This window comes from Nothobranchius furzeri, chromosome 1, assembly GCF_043380555.1.
Source record: "Nothobranchius furzeri strain GRZ-AD chromosome 1, NfurGRZ-RIMD1, whole genome shotgun sequence".
Lineage (NCBI taxonomy): Eukaryota > Metazoa > Chordata > Actinopteri > Cyprinodontiformes > Nothobranchiidae > Nothobranchius > Nothobranchius furzeri.
Genome location: NC_091741.1, coordinates 38,201,877 through 38,219,376, shown reverse-complemented (window position 1 = coordinate 38,219,376; position 17,500 = coordinate 38,201,877). Strand labels below are relative to the sequence as shown.

The following is a 17,500-nucleotide window of genomic DNA, read 5'->3' as shown; positions in this document are numbered from 1 at the left end:
CACTACACATAAAGACACACACACACACACCCCGATCATCACTACACATAAAGACACACACACACATGTGCACGTGCACGCGCGCGCACACACACACACACCTGATCATCACTACACATAAAGACACACACACACACACCCCGATCATCACTACACATAAAGACACACACACACACACCCCGATCATCACTACACATAAAGACACACACACACATGTGCACGTGCACGCGCGCGCACACACACACACACCTGATCATCACAACACATAAAGGCAATCCTACAGCTGTTAACCTGCTGTAACACACATGCACACACACACACACACACACGCACCACACACACTTCAAAGACAGCATGTAAACATTAAACAATTAGAATAATTAAACTTAATGAGTTAATTGAAACAGCTGATCTGAACCACTTTAAAGATCAGAACTCTGCCTGGAAGATTCCAGGGCCAGATTATAATTTTACACATTTCTGGATGAGCCGGGATTATTTCACAGGTTCAACCACGATTCTACACTTTTTTATTCTGTCGCTTTTTAAAACACTTGCAGGTGAAGAAGACCTGGGGGGCCACTCTGACCACCCTGCAGGACATGACGGTTTTGGACGACTGTGACGTCTCCCAGAGCTTCACCCACAGCCCATCCTCCGAGTCAGTCAAGTCCAGCGTGTCGGACGGCTACCTGAACAAACCCAGTCTGGCCAAGAGGAGAGCCAACCAGCAGGAGACCGAGCTCTTCTACTTCAATGTAAGGACGGGGGGGGGAGAGAGACAGACGGCCCGTAACGTTGTCCCCCCACACATCCAGTGTGCTGGTATATTACTGCTGGGATGTGCTGTCTGCTCCGTCTCTGATTAGCTAGAATAACAGAATAGAGTCTTTATCGTAACTTATTTATTTATTTATTTATTAGACATCAGAGCGAGCGGGCTCTGAAAGAAATGTTTGCAGGGTAGATGTTCAGGAACATATCAAATAAAAGCTGTTTCACACTGAAATTATTGTCATCTAACAGCAAAAGAGTTGTTTTACCTCGTTTTTGCTGACGTTTCAGCTAACGCCTTCCTCAGAGCTCGCCGCTGTTGTCGGCGTCACTTCCCTCTCCGTTTATCCGCGGGCAGCAGAGGATGGTGTCGCCCTCTGCTGCCCGTGTTCTCGTCCCCGATGACACAGTCCCGTGCTTGATCCAATTGTCTCTGTTCCTGGTTGTGTGTCCACATCGCCTTGGTTCTATCGCTTCCTTGACCCGTCTCTTGCATTTTTCTTCTTCTGTGTTTATGATCCGTGTTCTGTCCCGGTCCATTACATGATTTCCCTTGTGCGGTTGTCTGTGACCACTGATTTCTTTGGTCATTCTGTTACGGCTGCAATCAGCCGTAACAGAATGACCAAACAAAATATATTTATGTAAAAACATTGATTTCAAAATGAATTCAATTAAAGCTTTGTACCAATGAGTACTATAAACTATTACTTATCCCCTTATAGATTTCTTCTGCTCCTGCTTTTTTGTGGCATAAATAGCAAGTCACCCCCTACCTAGGGACGGGTACCTTTGACATTTGAATCGATACTGTGCCAATTCCCAGTACCTACAAATCGATACCAGTACTTAACGGTACCAATTTTTGATACTTTTGAGTGTTTAATAATTATTTAAATCACTTTTTTTATTACACATATATTATTTTTCCAATATAAAACCATATTTGATAAATATTATGATACAACTGTTCGTATTTTTTCATCGTAGTGTTGTATAAAATTCTTCATTATGAAAACCTTTAACAACAACTCCTCCTTAAAAAGAGACAAAAAGTAGAATTAGAAACTAAACACAGTAAGAACACACCAAAGATGTTAAACAACAACAACTATTTCTAAATGATGCAAAAACAAACCCCGCTCCATGTACTCCTAATCCTCTTCTATGCCCTCTGGAATAACTCTGATGAGGAGAACATGTATTATAAACTACTAATGAAACTAAAGCAAATGCCGATACCGTACAACAGTTCGTATTATAATATTGTGGTGTTCCACAAACCAAACCCAGCTCCATGAACTCCTTTTCCTCTCCTTTTTCATCTGGACAAACTGTGTGATGGTGGGTCCTTGTAGTTTTATAAACTACAAACTACACTGAAGCAAACACCTTTGCTGTGAACTAAATTTACTGTGTATCTTCATTCCTTGTGCCGTTCATTTTCAAACTGTTTATTTTTCCTACTCGGAAGTTGGAATTTCCCAGGAGAAAGTGAACGCACCATTAGCTATGTTAAACAAAAACTAAACTGTCACGCTAACGTTATCTTAAACGGTTTATTTAGCTGCTGGAGCAGATTAAGATGCCTCATCCTCAGACCTTTATCACTGGATTCATCACCACCCAGTAGCCCATCGCATTTAGTGAAGTGGGCCCAAACTTCAGAACGCGTCCTCTCTTTGTTTACTGCTCGCCCACAGTGACTGACGACGTTACGCACTTGCGCATGGCTCAAGTACCGAAACAAGGCACCGTTTCATATGACAAGAATCGGTACTCAGTTGGTACTATGGAATTCGGTCGGTGCCTTAAAAAGTACCGAATTCGGTACTCATCTCTACCCCTACCAGATTCTTACTCCACTCCCACTTCCTGTTTGAAAACTGCAACAAATGCTGTTGCCTAGCAGACCGAGGGCGGAGCCACTAACAAATACACACACAGGCTCACAATGACATTGTGACATCATATGGTACCCGCTAACGTTCTAGGGTACCTCTTAGCCAATAGCGATGGCAGATTTAAATTCAAATGCAGTGCAGAAATTTTACCTGACAACGGCACAACACTGACAGTTTTAGGCAGAAAATTTAAATTTTAACTAAAGTGCAAAACTATTGAGTACACGTGTCTGCAGCATGATTAGACACACATTTATATAGTTTATCAGAAAAATAAGTCCCTTTGGGGGTGACTTGCCCTTTAAATGTTTCAGATCAGACAAAGAAAAGCTGAGTAAATATAAAATAAATTTTCAATTTCAAACTGTAAATTGTAAAAACTGCTAAAACTCAAAGATTCTGTTCACGTGCTAACATAAAGCTTTTATTTTCATATCTGTGTGTTTTATTTCCCACTCGGCCACGACTCAAGTCTGCTGTTTTTGTGTTGGATCTGACGAGGCGGCCGGAACAATGCACGTGTCCTCTGGGGTCAATAAAGAACGTCATCTTTTTGTCTGTTTCTCAACCCTCAGAAGTTTCGCGAGTACCTAGAGGGAAGTAATCTCATTTCCAAACTCCAGGCCAAACATGACATATTGAAGAAAGCCTTAGCTGAAGGTAAGCCTGGCAGACACTCACTCATCTGTTGTGGTTTTCGCTGCGATAAAAACATTCACCTGCTTCTCTCGTCACCTGTTTCCTGCTAGGATATAAGGCTGAACTGCTGACAACCAGGTGAGGCTGTCTCTCACGTTGCAGCAAACGTCTTCTCCTCATGATAACAATTCTCACTTCTCTTCCCACCTCTTTAGTTTAAACCCTCCTCTTTCTCTCTGTTTCTTCTTCTTTTTCTGCTCGTCACAGTCGTGGGCGGAAGAACTCCCATAGCAAGCACCAGGTAGAGTTTCACCTCAGTCAGGCTGGGGGCGGGGTTATCCTTGAGCACAAAGAGCTGCTGTTGATGGTGTCCAAAGTCATAATTAACGGAGAAACGCTGAATCCTGATGGCAAACTCTGATTTGAAATGGTTAAATTAGGTTAACCGAGACAATGCTTCTGCAGCGTGGCAATATTAAAGAGCGAGTAGCCAGTGAGATGGCCTGATTTATATCATTTATATCATTTTTAAAGATACAGAGCAGGATGTCGTCAATGTAGAAACAATAAAACAATCACTGGCTTTAGCTTTCACTCTGATGGAAGCACTGAAGGCTCATTCTGTATGGTTTAAGGATAATAATTCCCTTTATTGACCCTCAGTGGGAAATTGTTTGTGTTGCTGCAGCAGCTATGTTCTCAACAGGAGCAAAAACAGAGAGTGAAAAATAAGGAATAAAGAGTTGGTAAGCTTAAAGAGAAAGCATACAAGAAATACTCAAAAGAACCAGAAAGGACACCTGTAGACAAAAACCAACCCTCTCACCTGTGAATACAAATATTTTTATTCTTCGTTGTCTAAACACATTTAACAAAGTGCAGGACCAAGAGCGTAGAGAGATGGTTGATAAGGATGTAAAGCAACGTGTCATCCGCGTAGAGGTGAACAAACTTAAATTCTCATCAGCTACTGTTTCCTCACCAAGCTACAAATAATCTGCAAGTAAATCACTTTTGATTTAGAGCAAAGTTTTATGAAAGTTGTAATGAAATGTTTGCAGAACAGAAGCTGAAGCATCAAGAAGCTTAAATGTGGAAAAGAAAGTGATCTGGTCCGATTAGTTTAGATTCATTCCTGCTAATTTCCTGTCTTTCATCTTTCTGTTGAATCCCTTCGTCCATCTAAAGTTATGTTTGGTGATCGATTCACTGAGAAAATTAACACTTTTTGATTTTTCTTCTGAATTGATATGTTCTTTGACAGTTTTACAGGTGCTTGAAATCCTTGAAAACGCTTGAATTTTGAGCAAACTGCTTTAAATTGCACCACTATTGCTACATATAACTTGGGATACTCTAAATAGAGATGTACTAATTCCGGTTTGGGAGCCGATGCCGATTTCTGATTCTTCTTTTTTCTTTCATTTCCAATTATCCTAAAATTATGTTTCTGTGGGGCAAATCTCTGCATGCAAGATGTAATGTCTCTAGTTTGGGTCATGCTGTTAATCACGTTTGTATTTCTATTTTGATTTTCAAAACAAAAAAAAAAGAACAACATTTTTCACATTTTCATTTGCAAGCATGCTCTTATTTTGAAATGTCTTCCATGTGAAGCACATTTCTTCCTTTTCTGAAGACTAAACTCACGTGTGTCTGTGTTTTAAAGAGTCAGTACAAATGAAGATGGCAGAAGAAAGGCAAAACACAATGGTGGTCCATGAGGACTATGGAAAATTACATTTTTATGGAATTCAAGCATCTTTTATGGGACACATAAGTGAAATAACCATTTCATGCCATACTATTCGTCGTGTGTGTAAATTATTATCACTGTAAGGATCTGGAAAACCTTAAATAACCAGGAATAACAAGGAACCCTGAGATTTTAGGAGTAAAACATGAAAACACTCATTTCTAAACTGGTATTCTGTTTACTTTTACAGGATTCTACTAAAGCCATACCTTTGCTTGTGGAGAGCTGCATCCGCTACATCAACCTTCATGGTGAGTTTCATGCTGGAATTTTCTGGACGTTGTTGAAGAGTAAAAATGTTACTGGAAGGCTGTTTCTCCTTGTTTCAGTCTGGATGAAAACCTGGAAAAAAATAACAGATGATCAGCTGTAGTTAGGCAAGTGGATCGAGGGATGGATACGTCATCATCATCATCCCAAACTTAGCATCTAAAATTCTTAAAGCTGCTTTCTGGAGTTTTCCCCTTTCAGAAATGACGTATGATTTTTCAGAAATCCGTAAAAGTGATTGTCTTGTCATGGACTGTGATGTAATGTAAACAATACGTCTTTTTTTTTTTTTTGCTAAGCACGCCCCCTGCCCCACAGAGCTCCGTGCAACAGGAAACTGAGCGCCAACCAGAACTAACCAATAGCGTTAGACTACCGCTTACATGCTTCATATTTAAGGAATACCTCAGCTGATGCAGAGTTGATGAACTTTTCACGGACAAGAAAGTCTCTAAAATATAAATGTACGAGAATACAACGTGACATGAGAATAATACTCGTAAAACAGCATGTTTTAGCTGTTTGTCGGCTACAGAAGCACATTTATAAACAGAAACACGAAGTCGCCATCTTAAACAAAGCAACAGAATTTTTGTGTGATAAGCTTGTCAGCCACTAGATGGTGGCCTCGGATAAGAGAAATACTCCGGAAAGAAGCTTTAAACGCTATAATTCCAGGCCAAAATGGGAACTAATGCGGAAAACTCTTACTTCAGAAATATCAGCTATTATCTTTAGAAGTTTCTCAAACCCACTTCGTGAATCTTCTCATAAATGTTGATTAACTGCAGTTTAAAAGGCTTATTTCACTACATTTCTTCTGCTTTTGACCCAATAGAGCAATATTTCATTTACCAGTTGGAGCATTTTCACTGTTAATGACTCCGGCTTCTGGCAGAGGAGCAAAAACAAACAGAACCAACCAGGACATGAGTCAAGTTTCCTTACCTAAATACAGTGATATGAAAACGCAACATTCCAAGTTCATCATCAGTTCCTGTTTCTTATTGGACCAAGGTTGTCCATCAGCATCACTGGCTTTGTGATTAGCCCTCTGATGCTGTTAGCATTTGTAGATGAGGTCATTTGTGTTTTCACTCCAACAAACATCCTCCAATATTTTTTTTACTTTGAGAAAATATTCTATTAGACCTTTTTACTAATCACACGTTAAAATCATTCATTCAACAGAACATTGGTCATTTTTAGGTGTGTTTTAGTAGAAACGTAAAAACCTCTTACTTGTCTTGACCAGCTTCTGTTCTGAGATCGATAAGCTAACTACTAGACTGAGTGAGGACTAGTATGTAGCTGCCATCTTAAATCAGCTCCAGTCTGTTACATTTTCCCATGTTTTTTGTGACGTTCATCACCGCTGAGCAGCAGAAACCGGAAAAACCTCCTGAAGGAGGAGCTACGTTTGGCTGCTACTCCTGATATTTACCCACAGAATTCTATGTAAATAAACATGTGATATTAAAGTGACTGGAACGTAAATGTTTACTCAATAACATCACATGAACTGCTGAGGAACCCAGTAGGTTAAGGCTGAGGATGCAACAACACCAACCCGAGTCTCAGACCTTTTACTGGTACTTGGTATCGGCAGCTAGCTGCTCCACTGTAAGAAGTTTTACACAAAAATACTTTAAAGAGACGTAAAAATCACCTACAGGTGTTGGGAGTAACGCTGTTTAAATATAACGGCGTTACTAACGACGTTCTTTTTTAGGTAACGGAATAATCTAATTACTTTTCCCACTGTTGCAACGCCGTTAACGTTACTGGGGACGGAAGGTTGTGCGTTACTATGTGCTTGTCGCACGCTGAGCAACAGTGTGAGGCTTTCTGACCGCCACACTTCAGCTGCAGCCAGGGAGAGAGAGGTGTCGGTAACGCGCTTACAAACACGATGATGATTGGCCGGGTGGGCGGAGACCCTCACTGTCTCAGTTTCTACCTGCTGTAGACCCAACAGAGCAGTGATGGGAATAACGCCGTTTAAAATAACCACGTTACTAAAAAATATTTCTTTCTGTAACAAGCAAACTAATTAAATACCGTTTTCTTTTAACAAAACGTTGTTTCTGTTACTGATAAGAAAGTGCGTGCGTTAAGCTGTGCGGTGTGTTGAAGCTGTCATCAGCTGATCAGGAGCTAAAGAGGTAGATGTTTTCATCCAAGAGCATCACGGCCGTGAAGAACGAGGAAGACGTGATGAATATTCTACGGCTGCAGGTGTGGATCTGCAGCCGTGCCCTTCTTAGCGTGACAGCGGGACGTCCCGAAGGTCCGCTCACCTGTTCACCGCTCAGACGTCCTGATCTTCTACCTTCCCAGATCATCCAGCTGTTACCTGTTTCTGATCATGTCTTTAGTCCCGCTGTAACACTGATGCATCAGTCTCAGACGTCATGGAGCTCAGGTGTTATTAGAACTACCTGTGTGTGTTTACCACCCAGCTTCAGCTCTTCTGTGGTTGGGTCTGACCCACGTTAGTAAATGTAAGTCCTCCATCAGGCTTGTGCCTCTTCTAGTGTCATTTTAAAGGATTTTATTTATTTATTTAACCGTTACTAGATTAGCAGCAACAGAAATGCTGCTAAAAACACACATTCATGTGAAGCTGGAAAAATTAAAATGCTGTACAAAATTACATTCATTTCTGTAATTTAACTGGACTGAGAGACCATTTAAAGGCTCGGGAACCTTTACAGGTGTTTCTATTTGCAATTTTAAATTGTAGCTGATTGGGGTCTTGTTAAATATCACACAGTGACCTTTTAATAGTCTAGATTAGTGTAATGTTCCTGTTAGTAGTTCCTTCTGTTAAGTGCTTATTTATCTAAATTATTCAGGTTTATAAAAAACATTTGGACATACATTTTATTATGTTCCTGTCATTAATCATTTATATTTCACTATTGTAGTAATTATTGCATAGCCTAGTGAACTAGACCAAATTCTTGCTTTGCAAAGAATGGTCTAGGCACACTCCATTGGAACCTCCACAGCTCCTACCAGGACTCTGGCTAGCCAATCACAGCTCTCTAGAGGGGTTTCAAACACATAAAGAGCTGTGATTGGTCCATAATGGTGGCCCAATCATAGTGCTCTATCTGCTTAGTGAACAAATCACAGAGCTTTATCCGCTTTGTGGGCCAATCAGGTCACTCTATATGCCTGGTGGGTGGGATGATGCAACAGAGCGAAACAAGAGTATGTCACATTCATTGTCCAGTAGAATGCGGAGATCATTTGAAAGACAACGGTAGAACCCGCCCCACAACCGAGAGCCGTCAATGGAGCGTGGCCAGACTAAATAATACATTTATTTAGTCTGGCTTGCCAGGCTAATTATTGCATGCTTTAATGAAAAAAGTAACTAAGTAGTTATTTTTCTTCGTAGTTACTTTTATAATCTTGTAACTCAGTTAGTAACTGAGTTACTTTTTTGACAAAGTAATCAGTAACTATAACTAATTACTTTTTTAAAGTAACGTTCCCAACACTGCAGGTTACTGTTGAACAGTAAAACCTAAAGTGCATTTCGGCAAAGTTTTATTTAAAAGCACAGAAATGCAAAAACCATTAGAGATAAACACGCTGTTGCCTCTGTGGGTAAATCCTCGGTTTAGCCCACAGTTTGCATGCAGAGGGTGGGGGGTGGGGCTACTGCATGGTTATAATTAAACTATTAATTTTTAATTTTTTTTTTTTTTTTTTTTTGTGGTTCGTTCCTACCCTCACCTATGGTCACGAGTTTTGGGTAGTGGAAATGGGCGCCCCCCAAGGGTGGCCATGGCCCTAAAAATTTGATGGGCCCCTCAAGGAAAGCCAGTGTAAATAAATCATATTAATGTTCAGTCAAACCATATATTGATCTTGTTTATTCAAGACATAATTGTAAAACAAAATAAATGTTATACAATTAATGAATAAAGAAATATGTTTCTGATGCTCACCATTTTAAATAAGTTTTACATATTTTTTGTGAACACAGCAACAGGTGAATTAACCTGAAAAACTACCCTTTTAAATTAACCCTCTGATGCATGAATTATGAGATCTTCAACCATGATTTTTTAAACAATTTTTTTTATTCATCTTTAGGTGTGAATTAAACAAATTTCAACAAATATTTTTTGTAACATTTTGTTAATTTACCAATACTTTATTACATGTCCACCTCAGTGGACAGCGTGCATTCTGAACATGAAATATGTTTGCTTGACTTGCTGAAGTCCAAATGGAGGGGCTCAAATGCAATAAAGTCTTCAACAGCTGTGCTTAATAGCAAAATAAATAACAAATTTGAGTACCTGTTCACTGTAGTGACCATTATGCATCAAAGGGTTAAATTTGAAATAACATTTTAAAAAACTTAAATGTATTTTTCTGTATGTTTGTGTTCGTAAAATTTAAGTTAAATGTTTTGGATACATACTGTTTTTTTTTAAATAAAAACAAATTAAGGAGCAATTCAATACATCTCCACAGGCTAAACTCTCCCAGAGTTACCACGAGGACCAATTTGGTGTGCCACCCCAAAAATGTATTTGGCCCCGTCTGGCCACCCCTATCAAAATTTTCTGGAGGCGCCCCTGGTAGTGGCCAAAGGAATGAGATCACGGATATAAGCGGCTGACATTAGTTTTCTCCGCAGGGTGTCTGGGCTCTCCCTTAGTGATAGGGTGAGAAGCTCCAGGAGGGGCTCGGAGTAGACCCGCTGCTCCTCCATATCGAGAGGAGCCAGTTGAGGTGGCTCGGGCATCTGAGTAGGATGCCTCCTAGACGCCTCCCTGGTGAGGTTTTCCGGGCACGTCCAACCGGGAGGAGACCTAAAGGTAGACCCAGGACACGGTGGAGGGACTATGTCTCTCACCTGGCCAGGGAACGCCTTGGGATTCCCCGGAGGAGCTGGCCCAAGTGGCTGGGGAGAGGGAAGTCTGGGTCTCTCACCTTAGGCTACTGCCCCGCCATCCGACTCCGGATAAGCGAAAGAGAATAGATGGATGGAATTGTTTTTATTAAAATATTTTTTGTAATTTTTTTAAATGATAATCTGTGTATGTACTGTTTTAAGTTAGTAATGGCCTGGACGAGTGGTCTAACACCAAGTTTCTCCCAAACTTTAATAAAAACAAAAATAAAAAGTTTGACCAAGATCAGAAAAATCAAAAACTGAACAAAAAGTGTTCAAAAGTAAACAAACCAGAAAAACTAGGTGCTACGGTACTTTTGTCAAGGGGATTGAATCAGTTTCTTCCAATTCAAGGAAACAAGTAATAATAAATTTAATTCCAAGTATTCATTAAATCTTAAACATTTCTATCCAGACGTTACTTCTGCTGTTCTCCTCAGGTCTTCAGCATCAAGGTATATTCCGGGTTTCAGGGTCACAGGTCGAGGTCAACGACATCAAGAACTGCTTTGAGAGAGGTGAGAGGTCACGGGACGAGGTCACCGTGGGGTCACCTGAACGGTTAAGATGTGAGAACTCCTGTGTTGTCTCTTGGTCCAGGTAACGACCCGCTGATCGATGAGGAGAGCAACCACGACATCAACTCAGTGGCCGGAGTGTTGAAGCTGTACTTCAGGGGTCTGGAGAACCCTCTGTTCCCCAAGGACAGGTTTAATGACCTCATTTCCTGTGTGCGTGAGTATCCGGGAGATCAGCCTGAATGTGCTTGTGTGGGTTTTCTACTGTATCTGGACATCACACACACACACACACACACACACACACACACACACACACACACACACACACACACACACACACACACACACACACACACACACAGCAGAAAAAAGGTGCCCAACAACGATAATCGTGCTCGTTTCTCATTGCAGGGATGGAAAACCTGTACGACAGGGCGCAGTGCGTCCGTAAGATCCTGCTGGGCGTCCCGAGAGCGACGCTGGTGGTGATGCGCTACCTCTTCGCCTTCCTCAACCAGTGAGTGCCCTCTCTCGTCCTCTCGTCTAGCGAAATGCCACACCGTTTAAAAGCTGATGATGGCTGTGAGAGGAGGCGAGCCTCTCGGGTGCGAGAGAAAGTGAAGTGCGCTCTTGTAGAGATGATGGAACTCATTTTGTTTCTGCAGCTTCTCTAATAAATATAGACTGAGAGCACACGGAGGGATGGAGAGGCAGGAAGTGTGATGTGCAGGTGTGATGTTCCCGCCGGAGTAATTGGTGTGTGTGGAGACGCTTACAGCGGGTGTGTCATTACGCTAGGAGCATCACGGTCAGCAGATTGAGAATAATTTTTATTTCCATCAGTATTTCAGCTCGGATTAAAAGAAAACGAGGTTGATTGTACATCATAAATAAACGAGAGTCTGCTGATAAATTGTTTATGGCTTTTATTAAAAAAAAATAGCACCAAATCTAACCCTAATCTCTAGACTCTAGGAAGATTTCTCTCGTTCTTGAATGAATTCTGATTTCTGAGACTAAATCTGAATCGGACACCAGTCCACTGCCATCAAGCAGCGTTAGGGGTCATCTCTGTGCTCTGATGCTACTTCCTGTCCCCCCCCCCCCCCCCTCCCAGTCTGTCCCAGTACAGCGACGAGAACATGATGGATGCCGGGAACTTGGCCATCGTGTTTGGCCCCACCCTCCTGCCGACGCCCGACACCCTGGACCAGGTGGCCTGTCAGGCGCACGTGAACGAGGTCATCAAAACGGTCATCCTGCACCACGACAACATCTTCCCCGACACCAAGGAGCTTCCCGGCCCGGTTTACGAGAAGTGCATGACTGGTGACCAGTACTGGTGAGTCACAAACCAGCAGCGGTTGTTTTTGTTCAGAGTTTCTCTCTAAGTGAAACTAGCTGTTTTTATCTTGGTTTTCTTCCTAGTTGAGGATTACTTTAGAAAACAGTCATGAAAAAACAAACATTCCTAAATGAAAGCTTGAACGTTGTTCCTGAAACCGGAGATCTGCCGGGAGCTGCTCTGCTCCTCATTTGTGACGTTTTATCAGAGCTGTAAGCAGATTCGCCTCCTGCTGTGAATCCGTCCTCCTCCCTTTGTTCCCACTCTGAATGGATGGTTTGTCAATCTGCTGAGACGCTGATCCTCCTCTCCTCTCCTCTCCTCTCCTCCAGCGAGAGTCCGTTCAGCGAGCCGGGAGCGTTGGAGGAGACCGAGCCCGATGCCGGCACCGAGACCCAGACCAGCGACGAGGGTACGCTTGACCCACGACCTTCACACAATCGCCCACACTCCCATCCCCTCTGTCTCCTGGTGGAGAGCTGTTGCCGTGGCAACAGCATCCATGGAGACGCCACATTCTCCGTTTCCCTCTCCACACCCGCCCGCCCTTCCTGGCTCCTCTCATCTCCATCTGAACCGATTTTCTTTTAAAGAATGTTTGTGTGCTCTCCCCTGATTGGTTCTGATCCCCCTCCTCCTCCTCCTCCCGTTTCCCTTCAGAGGGCGAAGGTGTGGAGGCGGTGGCGCGGTTCGACTACGTGGGCCGATCGGGGCGCGAGCTCTCCTTTAAGAAGGGCGTTGTCCTGCAGCTGTTCCAGCGCGCGTCGCACGACTGGTGGGAGGGTCGGCTCAACGGGACCCACGGCCTGGTTCCTCATCAGTACATCGTGGTGAAGGACAGGCGAGTTCACAGTCCCAAATGGTTTGTACAGAAAACACACCTTCTATAAACATTCACACTCTGTCGTTCAGAATTTGGGATTCATATAAATTATTTATTTCATTATTTAACACATCAAATGTCGTTAATTTGAATTAAAAATGAGAGCTTTTTGAAGGATGGCTGTTACTCATTTTATCAATTATTCTTTACATTTTTGGTGCCAACTTTTTCAAAAACATTTGATAAAAAGTTTTGAGTAGAAAATGTTGAATTTGTTGTGTTCATAGGGTAAAAGTAACCAGCTCCTTTATACTTTTATATTTACATTTTACAACATTTCATATTATTATGAAAGCCCTGCAGCACTAATTAGTGAAACATGCTAACTTGGTAAAAAGTTCCTTTCTTGGCTTTAAACTGATCAGATTTGATCACTTTGAATGAATTCTTTGGGTATAAACCAGCAGAGTGTCTGACTCAATTCAAGTTTATTTATAAAGCGCCAAATCACAACAAGTCGTCTCAAGGACCTTCACACAGTAAACATTCCAGTACAGGTCAGTTCAATAAGCCAATCAGAAACAAGTTTCCTATATAAGGAACCCAGCAGGTTGCATCGAGTCACTGACTGTCAGAGTCTTTACAGCAATCCTCACTAAGCAAGCATGTAGCGACAGTGGAGAGGAAAACTCCCTTTTAACAGGAAGAAACCACCAGAGGATCCTGGCTCAGTATAAGCAGCCATCCTCCACGACTCACTGGGGATCGAGAAGACAGAGCAGACACACACACACACACACACACACCAATTAGTATTTCTATGGTTACATCGTGATTTCTTAGTAAATATTCTATTTGGTGAGAGATAAACTTTATTGTATGTATCCTAGTGAATCTATAATTAAACGGGTAAACTAGTAGTAGCACATCCAACGTCAAAGAGAGTAAAGTGTAATTATCAGGAGAGGAAGAATGATAAGTGGTTAGCAGCAGTGTGCTAGCAGATGATTTAGGATGTTTGTAGGATTTCTTAGCTTTATCTCCTGAAACATTAAAGACTAAACGAAGCGCGACTGGCCCGTTGGATTCATCGACGAGCTGTTCTGATGGATTGGAGTGGACTTGTTTCTAACCGATGGCGCTCCCTGTTGATTAACAGACTAATTGGGCTGAGCGAGTCTTTAACCGCAGCACTATTGATCGGGTCATTGATGAGTGGTGCGTTGTGTTGGTTCAGCAGTCATTTGTCCTGACCGAGTCCGTTTGGTGTCTTTAGGGCCGACTCCATGTCAGACAGCCTCAGTCAGAAAACCGACAGCGATGGAGGGAGCAGCAGCACCGACGACAAGAGGTCCAGAAGCGAGCTGAGCTCCCCGACCGACATCCGGCCACCGGAGAACTACAACAGGTCGGTCATGTGATGGACAGGCTTTTCGCTCACCTCTAAAACCTCATCAAAACGGAGCCTCGTCGTGCTGCTTTCACAGCCGGGTCTCGAGTGACTCGTTCATCTGTGGCAGACGCCTCCGACTCGTTCACAGTCAGCCGGAACAAGAAAAGATTAAATCTGTTGGATGGCTGTGGAGGATTACAGCTGCAGTTAAAAACTGTTCAGTTAGAGTCAAACGGTGAATTCTGGGTGACTGAAGAGTTCAAACAACTCAAAACAATAAAACTGGTTTCAGTTCAATTCAAGTTTTTTTATAAAGCGCCAAATCACGACAAGAGTCGTCTCAAGGACCTTCACACAGTAAACAATCCAATACAGGTCAGATCATTAAGCCAGTCCGTAAAAGGTTTCCTACATAAGGAACCCAGCAGGTTGCATCGAGTCACTGACTAGCGTCAGAGTCTTTACAGCAATCCTCATACTAAGCAAGCATGTAGCGACAGTGGAGAGGAAAAGACAAGACTACACTTCAATGTAAATGTACAATTGTAACTAGAAACGCACCAGCTCCGGGCTTGATGGATGATACCGATTTTCGTGCAGCTTATGTTTAATCCTGACTTTATTGGGTGGCGTCTATTAGACTTTTTAAACTGCGGGATCTGCTTTTCTATTATTTCCTGATCAGTCACAGGAGGAAGCGAACCGACGGCCTTTTCCGACGCCCGCTCTGTCGCTCGAACGACAACCACGGCAACGGAGGGATGATGGAGCGAAGCTCGCCACCGGTGACAGGTCACTTCAGCCCAAGAGACCTGCTGCTGGGGCGGAGTCAGGGCTTGACCCCACCCCTCGACAGCCCAGAGCGACGACGCCGGTCTGCTGCGGTGACCATGACAGTGAGCCGCCATGATTCGCTGAGAAGACCAGAGGACACACCCATTCGTCGTTCAAGCAGCGGGCAGCACAGTTTCAGTGACTCCCTTCGATCCAGAACGATGGATGCAGAGTCGCTGGCTCAGGTGCACACTCGAAACACAATCTAAGACCAAATCTAATCAATGACTCCAATTCGATAAGCTTGAATTTTCTAATAAAAAGTTAGAAATTAAAGAATATTTCTAAGTTCATCTTCAAGTCTTTCCACTTCATTCTCCCCCTCTGTGGCCATACACTGAGATCTGGGCTCGCTTTCGGGCCCTTTTCACCGGAACTTACTCGGTACCACTAGACTCATCTTGGTGCAATTTCAAGCCATTTCCATCAGTAACATGTCCTGCTTCAGTCAGTGCGTTTACATGCAGCCAGTAACCCTTTTAAAACCCGAATATTCACAATAACCTGGTTCCGCAGGTCCATGTAAACACCGCCAAAAACACGGATATGCTCATAACCGGGTTTTTAAAAACCCGGTTACTACACCTGGGGTAACCCTTTTCTAACCCGAATGTTTGGTCGTGTAAACGCATATCGGGATATCCCCATCAAAGCGTGTGTTCTGCGCGTGCTCTGTTCGCAAGGAATCTTGGTCTTTAGAGTAGCGAGACGTCTTGTACGCGCCAGAACTCCGGAAGCAAACAACAAGTTGGGAGCAACATGGTGAGTCGCGGCACAGCACCACACTTTTGGAGTGACGAGGAAACTAAAGCGCAAACAAACGTGGTCGCTATCTCTTCCGAACTGGGAAACATGTTGTTGTTTTCACGGATACCGGAACGAGAAGAACCGGAAATGACGCATATTGCGTCTGGACGTAGTCCATACGTCCTGACGCTAGCCCAACGTCCGCATTTACATCGGGTTATGCAAGTTAGGGGTAACTCTTTCTATTTATGCTTGTAAACGGGTTATTCTGATCAACTCAGAAACCCGAATGCCGACCTTAACCCGATCATAACCCGGATATTGGCTGCATGTAAACGTAGTCAATGTGGTTCGAAGTGTACCAAGCCAAGCTAAAAGCATGACACCAGCGACTGTCAGCCCCTGATTGGTTTAGGGTGGAGTCGCTCAGTGCTCCACAGCTTCCTGCCTGTTGCCTGCAGCGGTTTTTGGATTCAGACAAAAAGCTAGTGTCTAAGTTGAATAATCACCGCTGTTGTGTTGCATTTTTGTGTCCCAAACCGATGTTCTCACACTCCCGTAAAAATACAACACCTGTGAATTTCCCTGATTGATGAATGAGATGAATAAAAGCCTGAATAAAGATGCTTTAATGATGACTGACTTCCTGTTTTCAGGACATCGAGGAGACGGTGACTGTGGCTCTTGGGGAGCTCAGGCAGCTAGAACGGCAGGGCTGCCGGCCGGCTCCTGACGTGGTCTTGGACACCCTGGACCAAGTGAAGAACGGCCCAGTTGCCTCCTGCTCCTCCGAGTCCCCAAGCCCTCACAGCACACCCAGCACCCCGGGAACCCCTGGAACACCTGGAACTCCCGGTACACCAGGCACCCCAAGCCCACTCAGTCCTCTGAGCCCAATAAGTCCTCTCCCAGGACCTCCACCTGGACCTCCTAGGCCATCCAACCCGTCCCCTGACACTCTGGGCTCCTTCAAACCCGTGGCAGCTGCTCGCATCGGGGCTCCGCTGCGGCCCCCGGCTCTAAGGCCCAAACCTGTGGTGCCTCCCAAGAGCAACACCCCGCCACTGCCCCCACCGCTGGATAAATCCTGCACCATGTGAGCCAAACCAGGCCAAACACAGGCCGAATCAGGCCTACCCAGGCCAAAACTGGGCCAGAAGAGGAGATCAGGGTACTGCTAAATGATTCTAATCAACAAGATGGTAGAAACGATAGGACAGAAGAAAAGGCTTTTAATGTAGTGATAAATTATAATCTATGACATGACCTATGATATGATATGTGTGTGTCGTCAGGTTGCTGTGTGCTTTCTTGGTGTGTAGGAGTTTACTTTCTCCGTGTAACGAAGCATTAATCAAAGGTTAGCTAAAAGAACTGCTGATAACGGAACTACCGGACCTAACGTAGGCGGAGCCAATGGAAACCTGGGAATTATAGTCTGGCTCCAGTAAATAAGTAGTTTCAGTGAATGTTGTGTCACGAAGACACTGATTGGCTGCTGCATCTGCGACTCGATTGGTTAACGGGACACAGCGATGAGGGTTCAACAACTTGTGTGACTTTCCTTTTT

General features: G+C 43.4%; 1 protein-coding gene across 2 annotated transcripts in view; it reads left to right on the top strand.

The window, feature by feature from the left end:
• The window catches only part of srgap1b (SLIT-ROBO Rho GTPase activating protein 1b), a 48,083-nt gene extending 30,921 nt beyond the window's left edge, over positions 1-17,162 (top strand). Inside the window, exons 10-23 of one of the 2 annotated variants that reach the window (XM_070546380.1) lie at positions 561-758; positions 3,254-3,338; positions 3,428-3,455; positions 3,585-3,618; positions 5,264-5,324; positions 10,708-10,785; positions 10,868-11,002; positions 11,200-11,305; positions 11,906-12,130; positions 12,466-12,545; positions 12,794-12,974; positions 14,233-14,364; positions 15,035-15,368; positions 16,587-17,162. In XM_070546380.1, coding sequence (XP_070402481.1) covers positions 561-758; positions 3,254-3,338; positions 3,428-3,455; positions 3,585-3,618; positions 5,264-5,324; positions 10,708-10,785; positions 10,868-11,002; positions 11,200-11,305; positions 11,906-12,130; positions 12,466-12,545; positions 12,794-12,974; positions 14,233-14,364; positions 15,035-15,368; positions 16,587-17,030 — 2,121 coding nt within the window. In that variant the 3' untranslated portion in view covers positions 17,031-17,162. Of the gene's footprint in view, positions 1-560; positions 759-3,253; positions 3,339-3,427; positions 3,456-3,584; positions 3,619-5,263; positions 5,325-10,707; positions 10,786-10,867; positions 11,003-11,199; positions 11,306-11,905; positions 12,131-12,465; positions 12,546-12,793; positions 12,996-14,232; positions 14,365-15,034; positions 15,369-16,586 lie in introns of both variants that reach the window. The other variant, XM_070546344.1, reaches the window with a different exon arrangement.
• The last annotated feature ends 338 nt before the right edge of the window (positions 17,163-17,500 follow it).